Consider the following 19,725-nt stretch of genomic DNA (forward strand, 5'->3'; position numbering starts at 1 on the left):
GAACAAGTGTCTTCAAATTAAATTTGAGGGAAGCAATTTATTGGAAGCACATAAAATTCAGTACCTATATCTAAAATTAATTCACCTTTCTAATACTGCCCCGATGGCCATGTTATTGGGTAGCGTGGTAGGCAAATCCTTGAGAGAATGGACGACCAAGTCTACGGATCCATTCTCCAAGGCTTCCTCTAAGTCTTTTGTGAAGAGAGACTTTTCGCCGATCTTGGGCAGTGAAATGTTCAGCACTCGATCGCCAAGCGTTGTCATTGTCACTGGAAATAAACAGAAAGACAATATTAGTCAACGGATCAGAAAGGTAGTAGGTTGGATGATTTTTTTTCTGTCATAGCTAGAGGAGGAGGATACTATCCTATCATTACCATCGACCACTTTCAACCCAGTGCAGGATTAAGGTCAACATTTTTCATTTGTTGAATCATCGGATTGACTTACTTACAGTATTTGTAACAACCTCAGAAACATAATATGTATTACAATTTTTTTTATAAAAACCAATTCAAACAAAGGGAAATTTTATGTATGTTTCCAAAGTTGTTATACAATAAAGAATTGTACAGGCAGCCCTCGACTTTTGAACGTTCTACTTTCGCACAGTTTGCTATTTCGTACATTTCTTAAAATTCAGAATTTTGGTGATAATACAAAAACTGTGCGCTTCCACGCAGTTGCTCCTCTTTCCTCCGCTCCCTGTCACCTTCTCAAATATGTAAAAGGGTGGTGTTCAACTATCTCTTGACAAGTTTATAAAGAAAACACCCGATTGCTAATACGCCTCGTTAACTTTATTATACCCATTGATAAATAAATATTTTAAAGTACACTTTTTGATGTTTTTTTCACATCCCTCTACTTTCATAACAGTCTACATACATTCAAACGCATTTTCAGGAACCAATTGCGTGCGAAAGTCGAGGGCCAATTGTATTCTTAAATTTTGTGTATTATTCGTGGAATATATTTTTTTTATTAAGGCCATGCATTAGTTGAGGCACGGTCTAAAAAGATCGTTGCTAGGCGATGCGCGGACTGCGGGTCGCGGGTGCAAATGACACCTGTCAAACGAAATATTATTTTTCATATAAATCCAATATACGTTCATTTTATGTTCTGTTTATTGTTCTATTAGTAACAATAATAATATATTCATTGACATGTTTTCTTTTTAAAGTAAATGGGTAACGTTTTTAGTCATCTTTACACGATTTTAGAATTAATTGACCCGTCGCCATCACGCAGCAAAGTGACGTGCTTCTGGCTCGAGATTCTCTCAGTGAATGGCAGCGAGTCCAAAATTTCGTCGCGCCTACAGTTGGAAATTATTTGGCGTTTCACTGATGCGTCACCTTAAATAACTCTTTGTTGTTGCAAATGCTAGTCATTAAAGAATGCAACTTGATAATATATATTAAGTATATAATCATTTTGTAAAATGGAATTCTATCAAGTAAATGCTGACTCAATTCCTTCCTTGATTTCATGATGATTAGACCGTGAACATGTTGGATAGTGATTTGGAATCAGGGAACTCAGAAATAATAGGAACTGAAATATCCAACAGGTAAGGAGTAGCAGGTAACCGATCTCGAGTAACGAATAGTCCGGGATAAACTTAAACACATGTCAAGAATATATTATCATACATTGAATACTGACAACTGCACTCGGTTTATGCATTGACACTCATTCAATGTAGGTGTATTACACACACTATTGCACGTGCATAATGCATGTTTCATTTTCGTAGGACACACATTCAAAACCCTACATCAAAATGTAGCGTATTGAATATAGCCTATCGGAATTCTATTTATTATCTATTCTGTGTTTCGAATGATATTTTGTAGTCAAACTGTTAATATTAATACGCCATGCATCAAACAATTTTATCATCGCCAATCTGACTAGATACTGGTACAGATGAAACTAATAATTTTATACAAAGATAACAGTTGGAATTATCAAATGTAAATGCTCAAAAATAATTTTGTTGCCGACTAATGTCATTTGAAGAACTACAGAATTGCATGAATGTAATCTTTAATATTTTAGATATTGTTTTCTACATCTTGCTGCCATACAAGTGAATGTGGACTTCGTAGTCCAGTACATAAGATGCTGGCCTTTCATCGGGGGGCTCCGGGATCTATCCCGGTGAGGTCACAATATATTAATAATATGATTTTCTCAAGAGCCTGGGTGTGATTTCACTTCTATTACTAATAATTACACTACTGTCATTGGGCCGCATGGCCTATTGTAGTGTATAATAAATTTTTCTTAAAAAAATGCATGTACATAATAAAATATATACATTTGAAAAACATGTGGAAAACATACCGTTCAAATTTATAATGCTTACTTAAACAATATATTAACCATTTCCGTAAAAATAAACTTAATGGCTGACTGATATGATTATTATTCATTAAAAAAACACCTAATTAAACACAAAAATGTTATTTACAATTTTAATATTTCAACATAAAAAAAATTACTTCAATTGAGTGATTAAATGTATTTTAAATAACGCAAAACCATCTCGCCAGGAGGTCAGAAGACCCAAATTGCAATTCGTATTCCAGACTGGAGGAGGGTCGTCACGAAGCATATTATACAGGATAGGAGAACAATTCTTAAAAAGACCAGGGCTCATAATATGCTATATCGCCATGGATGAGTATTTAGGAGGACTAATATAGACCATCAATTGAACCGTTGCTCACATATTAGAACTCCATTATGATGGTTCTGAACTTTTCAAAACTATTAGACAAAATTCAAAATTCAAAACTCAAAATTGTAATGGAAATTCATTTTCCTGTTGATCCAGTCTCGAAACACTTTATTACAATTGCAAATTCGAAGAATGTTTACAGAGAATGCTAATATTAACCAGGGGTCATTTTGAAATGCGCATTCAATGACGCAGGCGGGAACAAACCAAGTCCGTAAGCGAACATAATATATTATTATACAATTTTATTATAAAACTTTAAAGGCTGACAATTAGGCTCCTGCCGACTAGGACAGATACGTGTGTTCGACGTATCATCCCAACTGATTTGCTCATGTCAAAATCGTCCTAGCATTGATATCAAACCTGAAACTTCCTGCTATTTGTGGTCGCGACTAGTTGTCCTTGTCGGCAGGGTCCTAACCTTGTGTGTTTTTATTGTCGTCTCACCTTGACCACTGTCCAGTGTTATTTTAATCTTACCAAGAATTCTTATAAATCACCTGAAACACGACAACCCAGAGTGGGTCGTAGCTTCCTCAAACAACTCTCTCTTTAAGTTTTTAGAAAATTTACCATTTTTACTAATTAACACAGAATATCAATTAATTTATCAAATGTGTCAGAATATTATTTATTTCTCTTTACTATCAAACATGACAGGTATCGACCCATTTCATCTAATTCAAAACATTTCCATTATGTAATACCTAGTTGAAATTAATAATATAATCTTAATAAGAATAAATGAGCGTAAAATATAATTTTGGTAAATTATTGGCACTCTCAATTATCAATGTTTTATGTAGTAACCGACAAAATAATGATCACAATTATTTTTAATTGAAGCTCCTATCTGTATCTGTAATCAGACGGTGTTTTACTAAAAGGTATCAATTTGTTTTCTTGTTAAACTAGGTTAATTATTATATTATTTATATGTAGGCTTACCATACATCCAGGTTTGACCGGGATTGTCCCGGTTTCACACAATGGTGCCGGCGTCCCGGCCGGTTTGATATTTTGTCCCGGCTGTTGTTCCGCGTATGAATGATTGTCAATAACAAATTGTCATTGTTGTGAAAATATTTTAATATCTACATAGTTCGAGTAACTCAATTAAAGGAATTTTGTAATTTGTATTACGTAAATTTGTAGATGTGAAATATAAAAAAATTGTTCAGCATGGGAGTACCAGATTTCTTTCTCTGTTGTCGGCAGTCGAAAGAATTTTAAATATATTCGAAGAACTGAAGTCATTTTCTTTCTCAAGAGAACAGTCCACGTGCATTGCGAGATTTTTTGAAAGTGACGCAGGTGAATTATATTTTTGGTTAGTGCTCATGGAAAAAAAGTCAAGCAAGCGCCACAGACATTGTTTTGGAACTAAGAAAATTAAAATCTAATCTTCAGGAAAGGATAGATAGTATCTTTGTCCTGCAGAGAGCGAAACAGTTATTGAGAAAACTTAGTAGCCATGATGTTAATACATTTATAACAGAGGTAACCGCTTTTTATAGACAATGTATTTAATACATTGAACTGTGGGAAAACAGTTTTGGTGGCGCTGAGATCTTCGCATGGATTGGACTTCAACATGTACTGAAATGTGATGAGATTAAACGATCTGCTGTAGCTATAAACGCAATGCATGGTTCTGATGATCGACAAACATTAATATTGACAGTCTTTTTAATGAGATGTCACTCGCAAAAACTTTTCTAACATCAAAAAATGAAGAGTGGAGTTCAACGACGACCCAAATTGGGTATGTTGACAAGTGTGTCGAATTATTCAAACATTTTCAGGACCAACACATCGATGTACCCAATCTAGTAAAAGTTATTCAATATATTTTGTGTCTACCAGGAACGTCGCCGTGTTTTCTCGATTATGAAACACATTTGGTCGGATGACCGAGGCCGCATGCAGGAGTCTATGGTACGGGTGCTACTGTACTACAAATTGAACTTCGGTATTACGTGCAACTTTTATGAGAAGATTAAAAAAAACGGTAAAGTGCTGAAAAAAGATCATTCCAGCGAGAAGTATGACTGGTACAATAAAGAAATAAAATAATTTTAATTTCTGCTGCAGCAAACCTTCTGCATTCTTCTTTTATACATACTTTTAATAACAAAACAATGTTGGGTGGTTAAATTTGTTTCTTTGCGCTATACTAATTATGGTAAGCCTAGTTATAATGTATACAGATTATGGGGACAAAAAGATTGCATGGCATATGAAAATGCAGACTGCGCTGAATCGGCCACGTGCATAGAATGCCGGAAAATATACCGGCGAGGCAGGCTATGTATGCAACCCCTGATGGCAAAAGAAGAACTGTACGGCCGAAATTGAGATGGGTGAACTGCGCCACGGGAGATTTAAAAATGCTCGGTCAAAGCAACTGGAGAGTGTTGGCGTTGGATCATCCAGGATGGAGGAAGTTTTTGAAGGAAGCCAAGACCCGCCGAGGGCTGTAGCGCCGCCATAAATGATGATGAGTTATATATAAATTGCACTTTAAAGTTCAAAATGTCCATGTTTATCTCAAAAAAAAAGACTAGAGGTTCCATTTTTACGTGCCGTATAAAGATTGTGAATGAAAAATTTGAGGTTTTTCTGTGAGAACAGAGAATTTCTGAACAATGTGTAGACTTTCTAATTAAGATGTATATGCCATTATGATGCCCTGACTTTTCTCATCATGGAAATCAACATCAGATATGCCATATTCTTAATTTTCTACTACTATTATATGACACCTGGGCCCTCAATCAAGTCAAATAAGAATGAATAGTAAAAAAAAAATAGCGCGACATGCCATGAAAAGGTGCATATTGGCCATACTTTAAAAGATTCTGGTCGATGAGGGCTTAATAATTAAAAAAATTACTAACATCGTCCGTAATATGTATTCTTTATTCAACAAAACCAAATAAATATGACTGAAAAGGTGTGCACTCTTTTTGTCAGATCGCGCATAGCATACCTAAACTATTATGGTTTGGCTTAGGCAGGGTTTAATTTAAATTTAAAAACTAATCAGCACGATCTGCAAATTGTATTCTTAGTTCAACGAAAATAAATAAGTATGACTGACAAAGTTTAGTGTGCACTATTTATGTCGAATCTTAACAGCCTACCCCCACCCCAAACCCTTGCCACTGCACTATATCATAATATCTTGACAACGGCTTAACTGTCTGTTTCCTGGAGGAGTGTATCAGTAGATATTAGACTGGTCAATATTATATAAATTTATATATTGTTTATGTCGTCAGTTTAAACAGTAAACAATCAGTAAGTACATATAATATTATAATGCAATATCAGGAAATGATGAAATTGACAAGCGATCGATAGAGGCAACAGTGTATAGATATTAGATAGACCAAGTGACTAGGTTTATAAAGTTGTCATTAAAAACCAATACAAGTGTTACAAATTACAGACTTCACCTGAACTTGGCTGTTGAGTGGAGGTCACAACACGGAAACCAGTAACCAACCATAATAATCTTTACGCTCCAAATATAGTCAGTCCTTAGATGCAAACGCAAAGTGAATACAAATCATGAAATTATCCTCTGCGAGTATTTATACTAAATAAGTATGAAAACAAATAAATAAATTCGTGGGTTTATAAACAGAATCAGTAAATCTGAATTGTGAAACTCTAGGGTGGGTCCACAGAACAGATTAATAAATAGAAATGTAAACGCATTCCCATGGGCCAATGTTTCGAAGCATTGTACCTCATGATGGTCGGGTCGTAAAACTTAAGTATAACAAAGCGTGCCGATGCCTTTAATATTGATATCATAGAGAGGTAATTATTGAAAATAACATATTCTGTAACACGTGGCCTGTTATACTACACCGAGTAAGGTAAAGCCAGTTTCCATTAATTTTGTGTTCCCTGGGTGGATCTTAAAGTGGTAATATTGTTCAGTCTGGGTCAAAGAATAATGAATTGGGAATATCACTGAAAATAGAATAAATAAATATATTGACGTAATTTTAAATCCGAATCTGAATGCCTGAAAAAGGCTGACACGATCAGCTAGAAATATATTCTATGAATCTATCAATTTAGGAGATTAAGATTTCAACAAAGACATCTTTTATAGACTTAGCTATTATATTATCATATTATTCTTTGTTTTTTTACAATAACTCTTTATTTTTTAATTTTAGTAAAGTGATTGATTGAAATAAAATGATAAACAATGAAATGGAAAGTTAAAAAGATTAATCAAAGTTTCCTAACTGTTGAACAAACAATTGATAAGATTTGCAAAACAGATTGAATAAAAAAATGCTAGTCATCCTGAAGAACAAAAGAGTTAATATATAATTTGTATTTCACTGGTTGTTAGTTTATTAAAAGAAAATAATGAACAATGATACTCTCATATGAATTTTTGCTATTATAACAGGATAACCAGGAGTGGACTGTCCCAGTAAAATTGCAATTTTCTTAATTACAAATCGTTTTTACAAAAACTGGTTCCTTGTCATATTGTGATCATTACACTTTAACCTTTTCTATGCCTCAAGATATTACTATGGCAGTATCTGACAGGCCTTAGATTTTTAACGACACACGTTGAACGTAGAGCCAAGCTCTTACTAAAATCGATGTAACATCGATAATTTGCGGCATAGTATTTCACATGTGTAATTTTTTAGATTATGCAAATATTGACTGCGACTAGTAATTTGAGTTTAAAGTCAGACGAGATAACTCGCGAAATTTGTATGTGCGGCCTGTCGATCATGGTCTCGGATCAAACTCACTGATGGCACAGATCCGGCCCATTCAACAGAAATTATTCTGCTTTGTATTAAAAAAAAGATTTTAACATTCATTAATCATAGGTAGATAGGTACTCATGTATAGTTTCATTCTGGGCCGGTTGACTAGAAAATTTCTCGAACTCGTCTCTAACTACCAATCCCTCTCTGGATTATTATACCATATTATAATTTTACTAAAATATCAATATTTTTATGTACCTAGTTTATGATAATAAAATGTTATCTACACGTATTTGATGATTATTTCTACCTTAGACTATTAAAACACTATTACAATAATCATGAGTTGACAATTAATAATAAATTGGCCATTTCGTAATATATTTATATACCATTTCTAATATGTGAATCTTTCTGAACAATTTTTAAAAAATCAGCTGGTATCCAATTTGCAGAAGAGAGTTCATTCAAACTCCAATGAATTGACAGGTCAGCGTTTTCATTGATTGATAAAAATCATTTACTCATTAGGTACCTACTTGATGTTTTGATGTGTATGTTAATTAACTTACTTTAAATTCAAATTACGGTGGCCGCGCGGCTTAAGCGTTGGACTATAACGCCGTGGGTCCCAGGTTCGAATCCTGGGTCTGGCAAGTACACATATCGTTTTTCAATTTGTGTGTGTCAGGGTATGGACCTAATAGGTTGAGCAAGTGACTGACATCCATTTCTCGTAAAAAACTAAATCTGTCAATACAAACATCTACTCTGTATAGGCCCATCGATCGGACATGGTCGAAAAGAAGAAGAAATTCAAGGATTACAAGTAACTAGATTAACTTAGACTTGATATTGAAAAAAAAGAAGTAAATTATTTAGTACCTACCTGCCACTATGAGAATTCAAACAATATATATAAAATCTTTTTCAAGTAAATATGAAATATGAAATATATCGTGAAAACAATATATATATGTGGTGAATATCAAGTGACAATCCATTTTATAAATACTCATGAATTACCACTAATTAAACGCTGTTGAGAAAAGATAATAATATGTAGCTTCCATCATCTATGCCACTCAACATTCTGTCAATATTTTGTACAAGCAACTGAAAAATTTTATCAATTAGATAATTTTAATATTCTGTATGAATTGTTGGAACGTAGCTCATTCGTGAGTCGCGGAATACTCATATCCTGATCAGTGCCACGGACGAGTTAACTCGCCAAAGCATGTATGTCACGTCAGGCTACAGACAAATTAACTCCCGGATTCTTGTAAGCGTTATAACTTTGAAATAACTGTTCGTATATATTTTCTAAGCAATATTCATGATTTTAGTGTAAAAATATTCACGATAAACTGAAGAAACATGTTGATTTGGTAAGTTTTCACAAATATTTATCATTCTGTTCCTATTTTTTATTTTATAAGGGATTTATTTTATTCCAAAAATAGCTGGCCTACAAGTGTCCATCTAGTAAAAATTGGTTGGCAGTGATAAGGTTAAATCTCCAGTATCTGCTAGCTGTGGAATATTGGCAGAACGTCTGTCTCGAATGACATGGGTAGTGGATTCAAACATCACATCTGGCGAGTTCATAATATGTTCATATGAACCGATGGGTTGAAATCTTTGTGATTATCTCAAGACTAACAGATGATTCTGTGATTATTTTACTGTAATTTAGCCTTGTGGCCGTTGTAGTGTTAAAAAGAAAACAATCACTATTAATTAACCACAAAAATACATGTCCTGTGACAAAAAGGTCTATTTTACAATAACAAAATAAATGGTCAAAGTCCACCTGTGAAAAACAGAACTAAGCTAATGGTTAACATGAAAAACAAAATTAAACTTCCAAATACAAGAGAAAAAATCAATTCAACGATTCTTTAAAATGACATTTTTTAAAGTTTTTCCTTAATAATTCTATGATAATCGAGTTATTTTTATTGACAGCTGTTCTACCATGTAAATGCCAATTCAATTAATAAACATCTTTAATTACAAAATTTTAATTATTGTAATTTAAAATTTATTTTATATGCAAAAATTTCATTTGTTCATTATATTTTCAAATAAATTATGTTATCTCTTCTGATATTGAGTTTTTTTTATTTTAAATGACTATACTTATACCTATTTTATGCATTAAATTCTTGTTTATGTTACGCTGTCAACAGAGTAAAACAATGATTAAAATATCTACTTAGCAACATGGCAATTTGTTAAAACAGAAACATAATTGAGGAGTCGGCGATTGAACCGGTGAGCGCAATGAGTAAATCGACTTCAAAGTTAAATATGCCATTGTAAATTTTCCAAATATGAATTGTTTTCAATATCTGGTAATGAGATCATGATTTAAAATGAACCATCATGTTCCACTGTACATTGCTATGAGAATAATAATACTTTATACACAGGAGTACATGGAGTGTAATCCAATTTTGGGAATGAAATGCTTATTTATAAATAACTTTTATTACATGTTCTATTCCTTTTTCATGTATAGTATGCAGTTATGTGAAAACTGCTGCTATGCAAAACGACTTTCAGCTAAAATAATCATTAGCCCTAATAACGTTGTTCGCACATTTAAATACTGCATTGCGTTCATAGTAGAAAAGAGAAGTGATAGCAAATATCACAGACCTTAGATGTGGCCCAACTTTGTGGGATACATGACTTCAGTTGGTTTCGGGTAATGTATTATAATTATAGTCTTTGGCCGGTATTAAAGATCTTTGACAAAGATGTTTTATCTACGTACATATTATATGTGATTGAATGCTATAGAAATTATTTTTTTTTAAATTATCTAGTTTAAATTAAATTTATATTATCTATTATTAGTTATGTTGGTTAAAGCTGCAGTCATAGACAATAATATTATGCGCAAAGGTTTTAAGCTTTTGTCTTTCGAGCCTACCGTATTGTATACATTTCGGTAGACGAGGCTGAGGTAACATGACCTGACGATGATACAAAATAGATCTGAATTCATTACAAAATAATCTTTGAGGACAGGCGGCGCCTGTCGCATATTTTTTTACCTTTGATACGAATTCTAAATTCAATATTTGAAGATTCTGACGACAGATGAGTCTGTTTATTTTTTTAACTTTGTAATGTCTTTAGACTAATTTTCTTAGATGGTATGCTTTAAATAATCGCCAAGTATGGAGCCTTCGCCACTGAGTTTTATACATTATTATCTGATATTCTTTCTTTTAAAAAAATGGTAGGTAATATGTATTAAAATTAAACTATGAATTTCTATTATAAAATATGGTTTGATATTGAATGTGATTATACGCCTCTAGACTATTCTTTTCTCTAATTATTTTAGCATTTTTGAATGGGAAAGAATGTGCCTTCAGATATTAATATAATAAAAAACTGTTATAAAATATAATATATTATTATCAAGGCAAATACGGAACACAAAATGTTCCGATTTCTCCAATATAAGAGTCGATTACAAATTCCATTGAATAATTTACTGAATATATTTGACTACAATCTGATAAATTTTATGAAAATGGAATAATGCTTGTGCTGACAAAATAATAATTTGAAAGGTGCTATAACCACGGACATGAATCAAATATGGCTTTATTCTCAATTTTAACATGACGATGTTTACAACATTACTCTTTATGGTACATATATTTTTATATGGTCATTAAAGATGAGAAAAGATAAGTTATTATAATATTGTATACTTTCTTACAAAGTCTACATATTATTATCTAAACTAATCTCGCAACAATACCCAAAATTCTTCATTTTCAACCTTCATACAGCATTCCGGCCTCTAAACACTCACCCATATCAACATTAATTACCTTTCAAAAATATTTTAAGAACACTAAGCTACAGTGTATTTAGACAGGGGGGACAGATTATGACGGGGTCAAAACCTCCCCCATCCTTTGCTTATTGGCTTGTGAATAAAAACAATTGTCTAAGTACAGAGTATTTACAAATCAAGTTGAGTTCACTAACAGTAATTTAACAATTTGACTGTCCACATACCTATTTCAAACTCCTTGTCAGGATGTAGGTGCCTGAGCCGGGATATAACATAGCGGGTCTGAATAAGCGCCAGCTGAAATCATAAAAGATACAAATAGTTGGTTTATTTGTTCATAAAATTGCACATTCTCCTATAAACATCAGTGTTCACCTCGACAACTTGGGGTACAATAATTAATTTATTGGGATGCCACGCCGCAGGATATTTAAAGAATTTAATAATCTTAATTCAATGCGCTGATGCTCAGTCACAATAATTATTGATTCATAAGCTTTGTTGACTTGTCTTCAGGCGATGACCAAATTTCAATATGACATACTATTCTTCCCTTATTATGACATTATGCACATAGGAAATTGGATATCATTTAAGTTTTCTTCCACTTTTTACCGATCGACACGCCATAATAATAAACAATAGTTTTCTGACAGCCTTCCATAGTTAATGTTTTTCTAACTATTAAGTAAAATTAAGTGATTGAATAAATAAATAATAGTAAGTAAGTTAAACAAGGTGTCTAGTTTGATTCCAAAAAACTGAGAAACTGTGTGGTGAACAGGCTCATTGATTCGAGACACACAGACATATTAAATGATGAATAACTGCTCTGACCCTGGACCACCATAAGTACCTACTAAGTGGCCTACATATAAATAATTTTGCAAGCAAGAATGTTTTAAAAATATTTAAATAAGAATAACCAATAAGTACTTACTTAACAATAATTTAAGTATACACTTAAGAGTAATCAAGTGTATGTGATCATGAATAAAACTATCATCAACTTATTATTTTTGCGAAAAATCAACATCCCAACATTTTCGTTGCGCAGCTGAATAAACAGCACCAAACTCTACAAATTAAAATGAATATTTATTGAGTTTCGTATGCCACATATTGCTCGACTCAAATATACAGAACTTATTTTGACATTGAGATATCCGAGTATCATAGTAATATTTTCAAAAAATACCTTTAATGCAGTTTTAAATAATATGTCTTGGCGCCTTAACAAATAAATAGATAGATAGAACAGTTTGTATAATATAGTGATACTAAATTTACGACCTGTCTGAATTCCCCCATTGGAAACTTATTTGGCGAACGCTCGACGAAGGTTAAAGAGATTTTTTTTTCTAGGAATGCCGCACTTGGTTACCTGCTAGACGATGTGCGAGTGCGTGAAATTAGAATAAACTACGATTGTTTTAAAGGTATTTTTAATCAGGTTCTGATTATTTTTCAGTTTCCGATGAGGAATTCAGACATTAATCTCAGGTTGTAGATTTGGTACCAATAGGTAACTGAGAATGTTAAATGAAAAATGTTACTTAGTGTTTGTTGAATAAAATGTTTTCATAACAAATACTCTCGACCTTTACTATAATTTTATTTGTTTTAGCCAATGACATTAATATGGACGAAGCATCTGGAAAATAAAATGACACTCACTTTGTGTCGGGTCTGCCGGATGGCGAAATTCATATTTTAATATCGGTATCCAACGCTCAAATGAACATTCTGCTTGCAAGCGGTCTGGCGACATCGCTGGGTCTGCCCATACAAAATTTCTGACTGTCAGGTTTCGACTCCGCCGTTATTATTGTGTTACAAAATGCCAATGTGCCTAGTTAAAAATTGTAAAAAAAAAATCTACTAAGCACTCCAAGAAAGATGGGATATCACTTTTCATTTGTTAGTATTATTTATTATTGATAAAATGCCATTTTAAGATATTGATGAATGTTTATTCAATGCAATTGAATGACAGAAACCATTAGACAGACGCCTGTGATGCGCTGGGCTCACATGCGTCTAATCTGCGAGAAGTCGTAAGCAACCTAGAATCTGTTTCTAACGTAATGAGTAATGACACTAATACGCCATTACAATAAAGGTTATATTACTATAAATTCTCGAAGCTTGTATCGCATAATGGGAATGGATACGTCATATGGTCACGTGACGTCTACCTATACATCTGTGAATGACTTTCATGCACAATTTCTCGTGCGCGCCGATATGAAGTGAGTTGTCCATTTAATATGTCATTGGTTTTAGCCCATAGCTTCCTAACTGGTGTGCCATGGCACACTATCAATAATTAATTGGTAAGTGTGCCACAAGATTTCATCCTATTTCCTTTTTATAAATTATGTAAATTCTATGTAATAAAAAGTAACAATTTCATACACCTTTCTCGAAATTTTGCAACCATTGATGTATATGGACGAAGTGTATGAAAAATAAAATGACTACAATATTTTAGTCTAGTCCTGAAGGTTAGTCTGCCATAATCATTCCATAAATGCATTTTGGGTGAATTTTTATGTCAATTTTATTATTACTTTTAAATTAAAAGAAAATTTTATGTTGTATCTACTTACTTACCAAGGGTGATTATTACAGACTATTGTCGGACACCTACAACTATTCTGGAAAAAGTATCTCTTTTTCTGTTCACATATTGTATGGAATGATGTACCCATAGCTATAGATGCCTGCAGCGCAATTTTCTTTGGTATTGATGAACATTTAAAAAAATCGTACTATACCTAATAATTATCTCCTATATATTATTATCCTAAGAGATTTTGGAAAACGCACTAACAGCTCATTTAAGCGACATTTTATTGTTATTTTTACACCTTCACTTCGAAATGTGCGCTACCGATTCATCTACCGATTGAATTGAACACATTTCAGAAATTTTCCATGATTATACATGTACGTGACGTTTATATCCGATATTTTCTTACACACCGTATACAATCGCCATATTTACTGTTTACGCCTCACAGAATGACGTCTTCGTCGCTTAAGACCATAGACTAATATACTATATACTATAGATAAGCCACATCAATGTGTAGAAGTGGTTCAAAATCATTCTCTATATATCTCTCTCTAATTTGGACTGGAGGTCTTCGTTTTAAAAAATGGCTCGAATCTTGAACTGGAGGTCTTTGTTTTAAAAAGTGGCTTGAATCTTGGACTGGGACTTAGGCGGGAATTAAAAACAAAAAAATATTATATGTTTGACATTTTATTTTTTGAAATACACAGAACAGCATATACAATAAAAATATAAATACTTAATACTACAACAAAATATCATCAAATTATCGAAAACAGAATGAAATATGACAAATTCAATAAAATCTTAAATCAAAGTAAGGTTTAACATTTTTCAATTAATCACAAGAAATTTTACTGAAGGCTTATATAATTATATTAAATGAGATAGCATTTAATTGGAAGAATTCCATTTGCAATGCAATATTGAAACTATGTACACTGATAAATGAGCGGAAAACATTGCAAAAATAAATAAGTACATTTTCATTATAGACGATTAACGCCATGTTAATTTAAATATCTACACAAATTAATTCATGTAGTTTTATTTTATAGATTCAAGGTTCAAAATGATAAAATGTCATTTACTCTTAAAGAGTATTATATTATGATTCTCGCTAGAGAATCGATTTTTTGAGGAACACATTAGTTTATTTAAAGTACCCCTTAAAATATCAAATTTATCAAAAATCATGAGAATTTTTATCCTTATGTATAAGTAGGTAGGTACCTTCTTCTTCTTTCTCGGCACTACATCCCGGGGCGGGATTTGGCCTCCTCTACAATTGTCCTCCACACGCTCCTTTCCCTGGCTGCTCCTCTCCAGTCTCCAGCCCTCCCCATCTTTCTCCAGTCCTTTTCGATACAGTCAGCCCACCTCTTCTTTGGTCTGCTCCTAGACCGTTTCCACTCTGGGATCCACTTGGTCATGATTTTTGGCGTCCTGTGCTCAGGAATTCTCTCAACGTGTCCAGCCCACCTTAGTCTTTGGGATCGACAGAATTTCACCACCGTTTCATGTTTTATTAACTCTTTTTACTCGTGGTTGGTAAATTATCACACCCTTTTACTGCACACCTATCCTTTGACATTTTGTAATAAATTGTATCTAATTTTAATTATTACTAGTCAATTATTACGAAAAGTAATTAATTTCACACACGTTTTAGTAGATTTCAATGTGTTTTTCACCAATCCGGTTGTGTTTTGTTTCATATTAATTTGACATTTGAAAAATCCAGTAAACAAAATATAAATATTCAAAATAAGAACTCTCGACCTAATAAACTTATTTTCATAGGAAAAATATTATGACATATTATTATATTCCATTTTAACCTCTCTGCTGCGAATGTCTCAGAGTATGGTTAGTACGTTTGATTCCTGATCGGTGTGCCATCTGTTGAAAGTCACATTGTTTTTTTTGTAATACCTCATGGATTCATGAGTGTTTTCATTTTGTATATGATCTGGAGTTAAACGAATGATGAATAATTATTTATTTGTAAGTCAGTTAAGATGACACAACGAAAATGATAATTTACACATTATTATTTAAAATAGAAAGGCTAGATCAAAAAAAAAATGGCGCATCAAAAATGTTAAAAGATAAAAATATACAGTACGACAAACACTTATTAAATCAATAAGCACGATATGGTCACAGAGTTTATTGAATCGAGATCAAGATACAAATTTACTGACGTATATTTATGTTTGGCTCAAAATATATACTTGTAATCTCTATCAGCAGCTGTCTATCCGTTTGTCTGATTTTAACGCAAAATCCACTCAACCGATATACCAATTATACAACCGAATATAGCAATTAAAATGACAGAAAGAAATAGAATCAGGCTAGGGAGGCCTTTATCCAGCAGTGGATTGGTTCAGGTCGACGTTGATAAGGATGATAGAAATAGGTATAATATCACAAATTCGTTTAACCGCTAGTAATATAATCAGGCTAGGGAACCCTTCATCCAGCAGTGGATTGATCCTAGTTGATGATGATAACGATGTGAGTATGTAGATAAATATAATATCACCAATTTTGATAAATACAGCAATTTAAATGACAGAAAGGAGTAGAATATGGGTAGGGAGGCCTTTATCCAGCAGTGGATTGGATCAGGTCGATGGTGATGATGACGATATTAATATATTGTAAATAAATATAATATTAACGATTTTGATAAATACAGCAATTCAAATGACAGAAAGGAGTAGAATCAGGGTAGGGAGGCCTTTATCCAACAGTGGATTGGTTCAGGTCAATGTCGATAAGGATGATAGACTTAGGTATACTATCACAAATTCGTTTAACCGCCAGTAGTAGAATCAGATTGCGGAACCCTTCGTCCAGCAGTGGATTGATCCTAGTTGTTGATGATGATGATAACGATATGAATATGTAGATAAATATAATGTCACTTATAGTAGGTATGGTATTTTTTTGCAACAAAACTAACATCCATATATTATCACAAATTAAATAAAATGTCACAATTTATTATAAATTATAACAATACCTATAATAAACATGCTGCACAATAAAAACTCTGTAATATGAAAAATTATTAATAAATTATCTAGAGGATAATTAAATAATTGGAAATAATTGAAATAAGATTTCTCCACTTAATAAACACAAGGTTCAAAGAATATATTTATTTTATAAAGAAACATTAATAAATAATGAAGAGATAATAAACATACATTATAATTATTTAATCCTTCACGATCCTGCTGGGTGTCGTATTTGTTTCAAAAAGATTTTTTCTAGTAGTCATATATTTTTCAGAAGTGTTTTAAAATTATGTAAGTATGACATTTCTGAATCTTGTAATTATTCGTTGAATAAAAAAAAATATTTATTACACATGGCAAATATAAATGTACAATATAGCTGGATAACATCTATGATAGCTGGTCACATTTTTCACCGCCATTTTGTAACAGTAGTTCTAGTAGATACCTACAATATCCAGTCACATGACATACCGCCATTTTGTTAAGCAGTCGATCCAACAGAATTCTACAGTCTGGACTGTATACAAATCATTTAATACCTCTTAAGTGTATGCCTGATACACCCCCCTGCTTAAGACCTTCTAATCCTTTATTTGACAAACGGATTCGATTATTTTTATTCAAATATCGTAATGTAGGCATTGGCGCACTTTTTTCCAGTGAAAAAACCATAATATTGGTACAATTCACTATGTATAATATCTTTTGACAGCGGGGTACGCCACTGTCCGCCATTTCATAGATAACGTGATATTCCAAATTTCATTTTTTTTAAATACTTTGTGGCTATTCACTCAATCTTTTTTTATTGAATAATTAGCTAGGCTACTAATTTCCATAGATCAGATAGTTATATTAAACTAACAAAGTTGCCATTGCAAACAATAAAAGAAATTAATACGAATTGTTATAGTCATCAAAATGTGTGATATTGTATAATATCTACCTATTTTTATCGTCCCTATCATCATCAATCTTGACCTATCCACTGCTGGATGAAGGCCTCCTCAGCCTTATTCTACTCCTTACTTACACATGAATTGTTATGTTTATCAAAATCAGTGATATTATATTATTATCTACCTATCTATATATAATGCCATTATTATCACGAGCCTCAATAAATCCACTGCTGGATGAAGGCCTCTCTACGTTGATTGTATTCTTGACAGTATTGAATTTCTAATGCTATTTATCTACATATTCATATCGTCATCATAATCATCATCATCATCAACCAGGATCAATCCACTGCTGGATGAAGAGTTCCGCAACCTGATTCTACTACTATTGGTTTAACGAATTTGTGATATTATACATATTTCTATCCATCTTATCATCATCGACTTGAACCAATCCACTGCTGGATAATGGCCTCCCTAGCCCGAATCTACTCCTTTCTGTCATATGAATTGCTGTATTTCTCAAAATCGGTGATATTATATTATTTATCTACATATTCATATCGTCATCATCATCATCATCGACCTGAACCAATCCACTGCTTAATAAAGACCTCCCTAGCTTGATTCTACTCCTTTCTGTCATATGAATTGCTGTATTTATCAAAATCGGTGATATTATATTTATTTACATATTCATATCGTCATTATCATCATTATCATCATCATCATCATCGACCTGAAACAATCCACTGCTTAATAAAGACCTCGCTAGCCTGATTCTACTCCTTTCTGTCATATGAATTTCTGTATTTATCAAAATCGGTGATATTACATTTATCTACATATTCATATCGTCATCATCATCAACCAGGATCAATCCACTGCTGGATGAAGGGTTCCGCAACCTGATTCTACTACTATATTATACCTATTTCTATCGTCCTTATCATCATTGACCTGAACCCATCTACTGCTGGATAAAGGCCTCCCATGCCTGATTCTACTCCTTTCTGTCATTTGAATTGCTGTATTTGTCAAAATCGGTGATATTATATTATATCTATTTATATTTTCATTATCATTATGAGCCTGAATCAATCCACCAGTGGATGAAGGCCTCTCTAAGTTGTTTGAATTTCTGTCGGTCATATGAATTGCTATATTTATCAAACTTGCTGATATTATATTTTCCCATTCATAATATCGTCATTATCATCATCAACCAAGATTAATCCACTGCTGGATGAAGGTTATCCCAACCTAATTCTACTCTTCTTGATCATATAAACTGCAATATTTTTTTAAATTTGTGATTTTATATACCTACCCATTTATATCGTCATTATCGTCATCAACCTGTATCAATCCACTGCTGGATGAAGGCCTTTTTAAGCTGATTCCACATCTTTAGGTCTTATAAATTCTTATTCTTATCAGATATAATATGTATTGCTTCATTATTTATCAACATTTGTCTCGATATGAATGTTCTGCACCGGGAAACTATGTTGTTTAAGGTTAATTTTTAAAACAAAATATGATTTTTAAAATATTATTCTGTGGCTCCAAGCATTTATTTTTTATAGACAATGAAACAAAATAATTTTTAAATTTATTTTTTATGCTGCTAACCTTTTTCTATTATGTAAATGGGACCCGAAAGAGATTAATATTCGCGTTATATTGGATCACTATTTATGATAATCACGATTGAGATGTATAATTATTTATCATATTTAAATGCACATACCTACACATATATTGTATTAAAATTAAAATGACAGTGGTAGCAATCGGCGATTGCCAGCTGTTCTGCTAGGCTTAGCAGCCTGAAATGGTGTCAGATGATATTGA

General features: G+C 32.6%; 1 protein-coding gene and 1 long non-coding RNA gene across 2 annotated transcripts in view; one reads left to right on the top strand and one right to left on the bottom strand.

Moving 5' to 3' along the window:
• Positions 1-19,725, top strand: part of LOC147067155 (uncharacterized) — a 561,518-nt gene that overhangs the window by 120,824 nt on the left and 420,969 nt on the right. The gene's annotated exons all lie outside the window — the stretch shown is intronic.
• The window catches only part of Hmbs (porphobilinogen deaminase-like protein l(3)02640), a 31,928-nt gene that overhangs the window by 6,913 nt on the left and 5,290 nt on the right, over positions 1-19,725 (bottom strand). The window contains exons 2-3 of the mRNA XM_085954902.1: positions 11,575-11,647; positions 86-272 (exon numbers count right to left, since the gene is read on the bottom strand). Coding sequence (XP_085811028.1) covers positions 86-272; positions 11,575-11,647 — 260 coding nt within the window. The remainder of the gene's footprint in view (positions 1-85; positions 273-11,574; positions 11,648-19,725) is intronic.

This window comes from Rhyacophila brunnea, unplaced genomic scaffold, assembly GCF_057557595.1.
Source record: "Rhyacophila brunnea isolate RB1 unplaced genomic scaffold, BYU_Rbru_1.0 scaffold_4, whole genome shotgun sequence".
In the NCBI taxonomy this organism is placed as follows: Eukaryota; Metazoa; Arthropoda; class Insecta; order Trichoptera; family Rhyacophilidae; genus Rhyacophila; species Rhyacophila brunnea.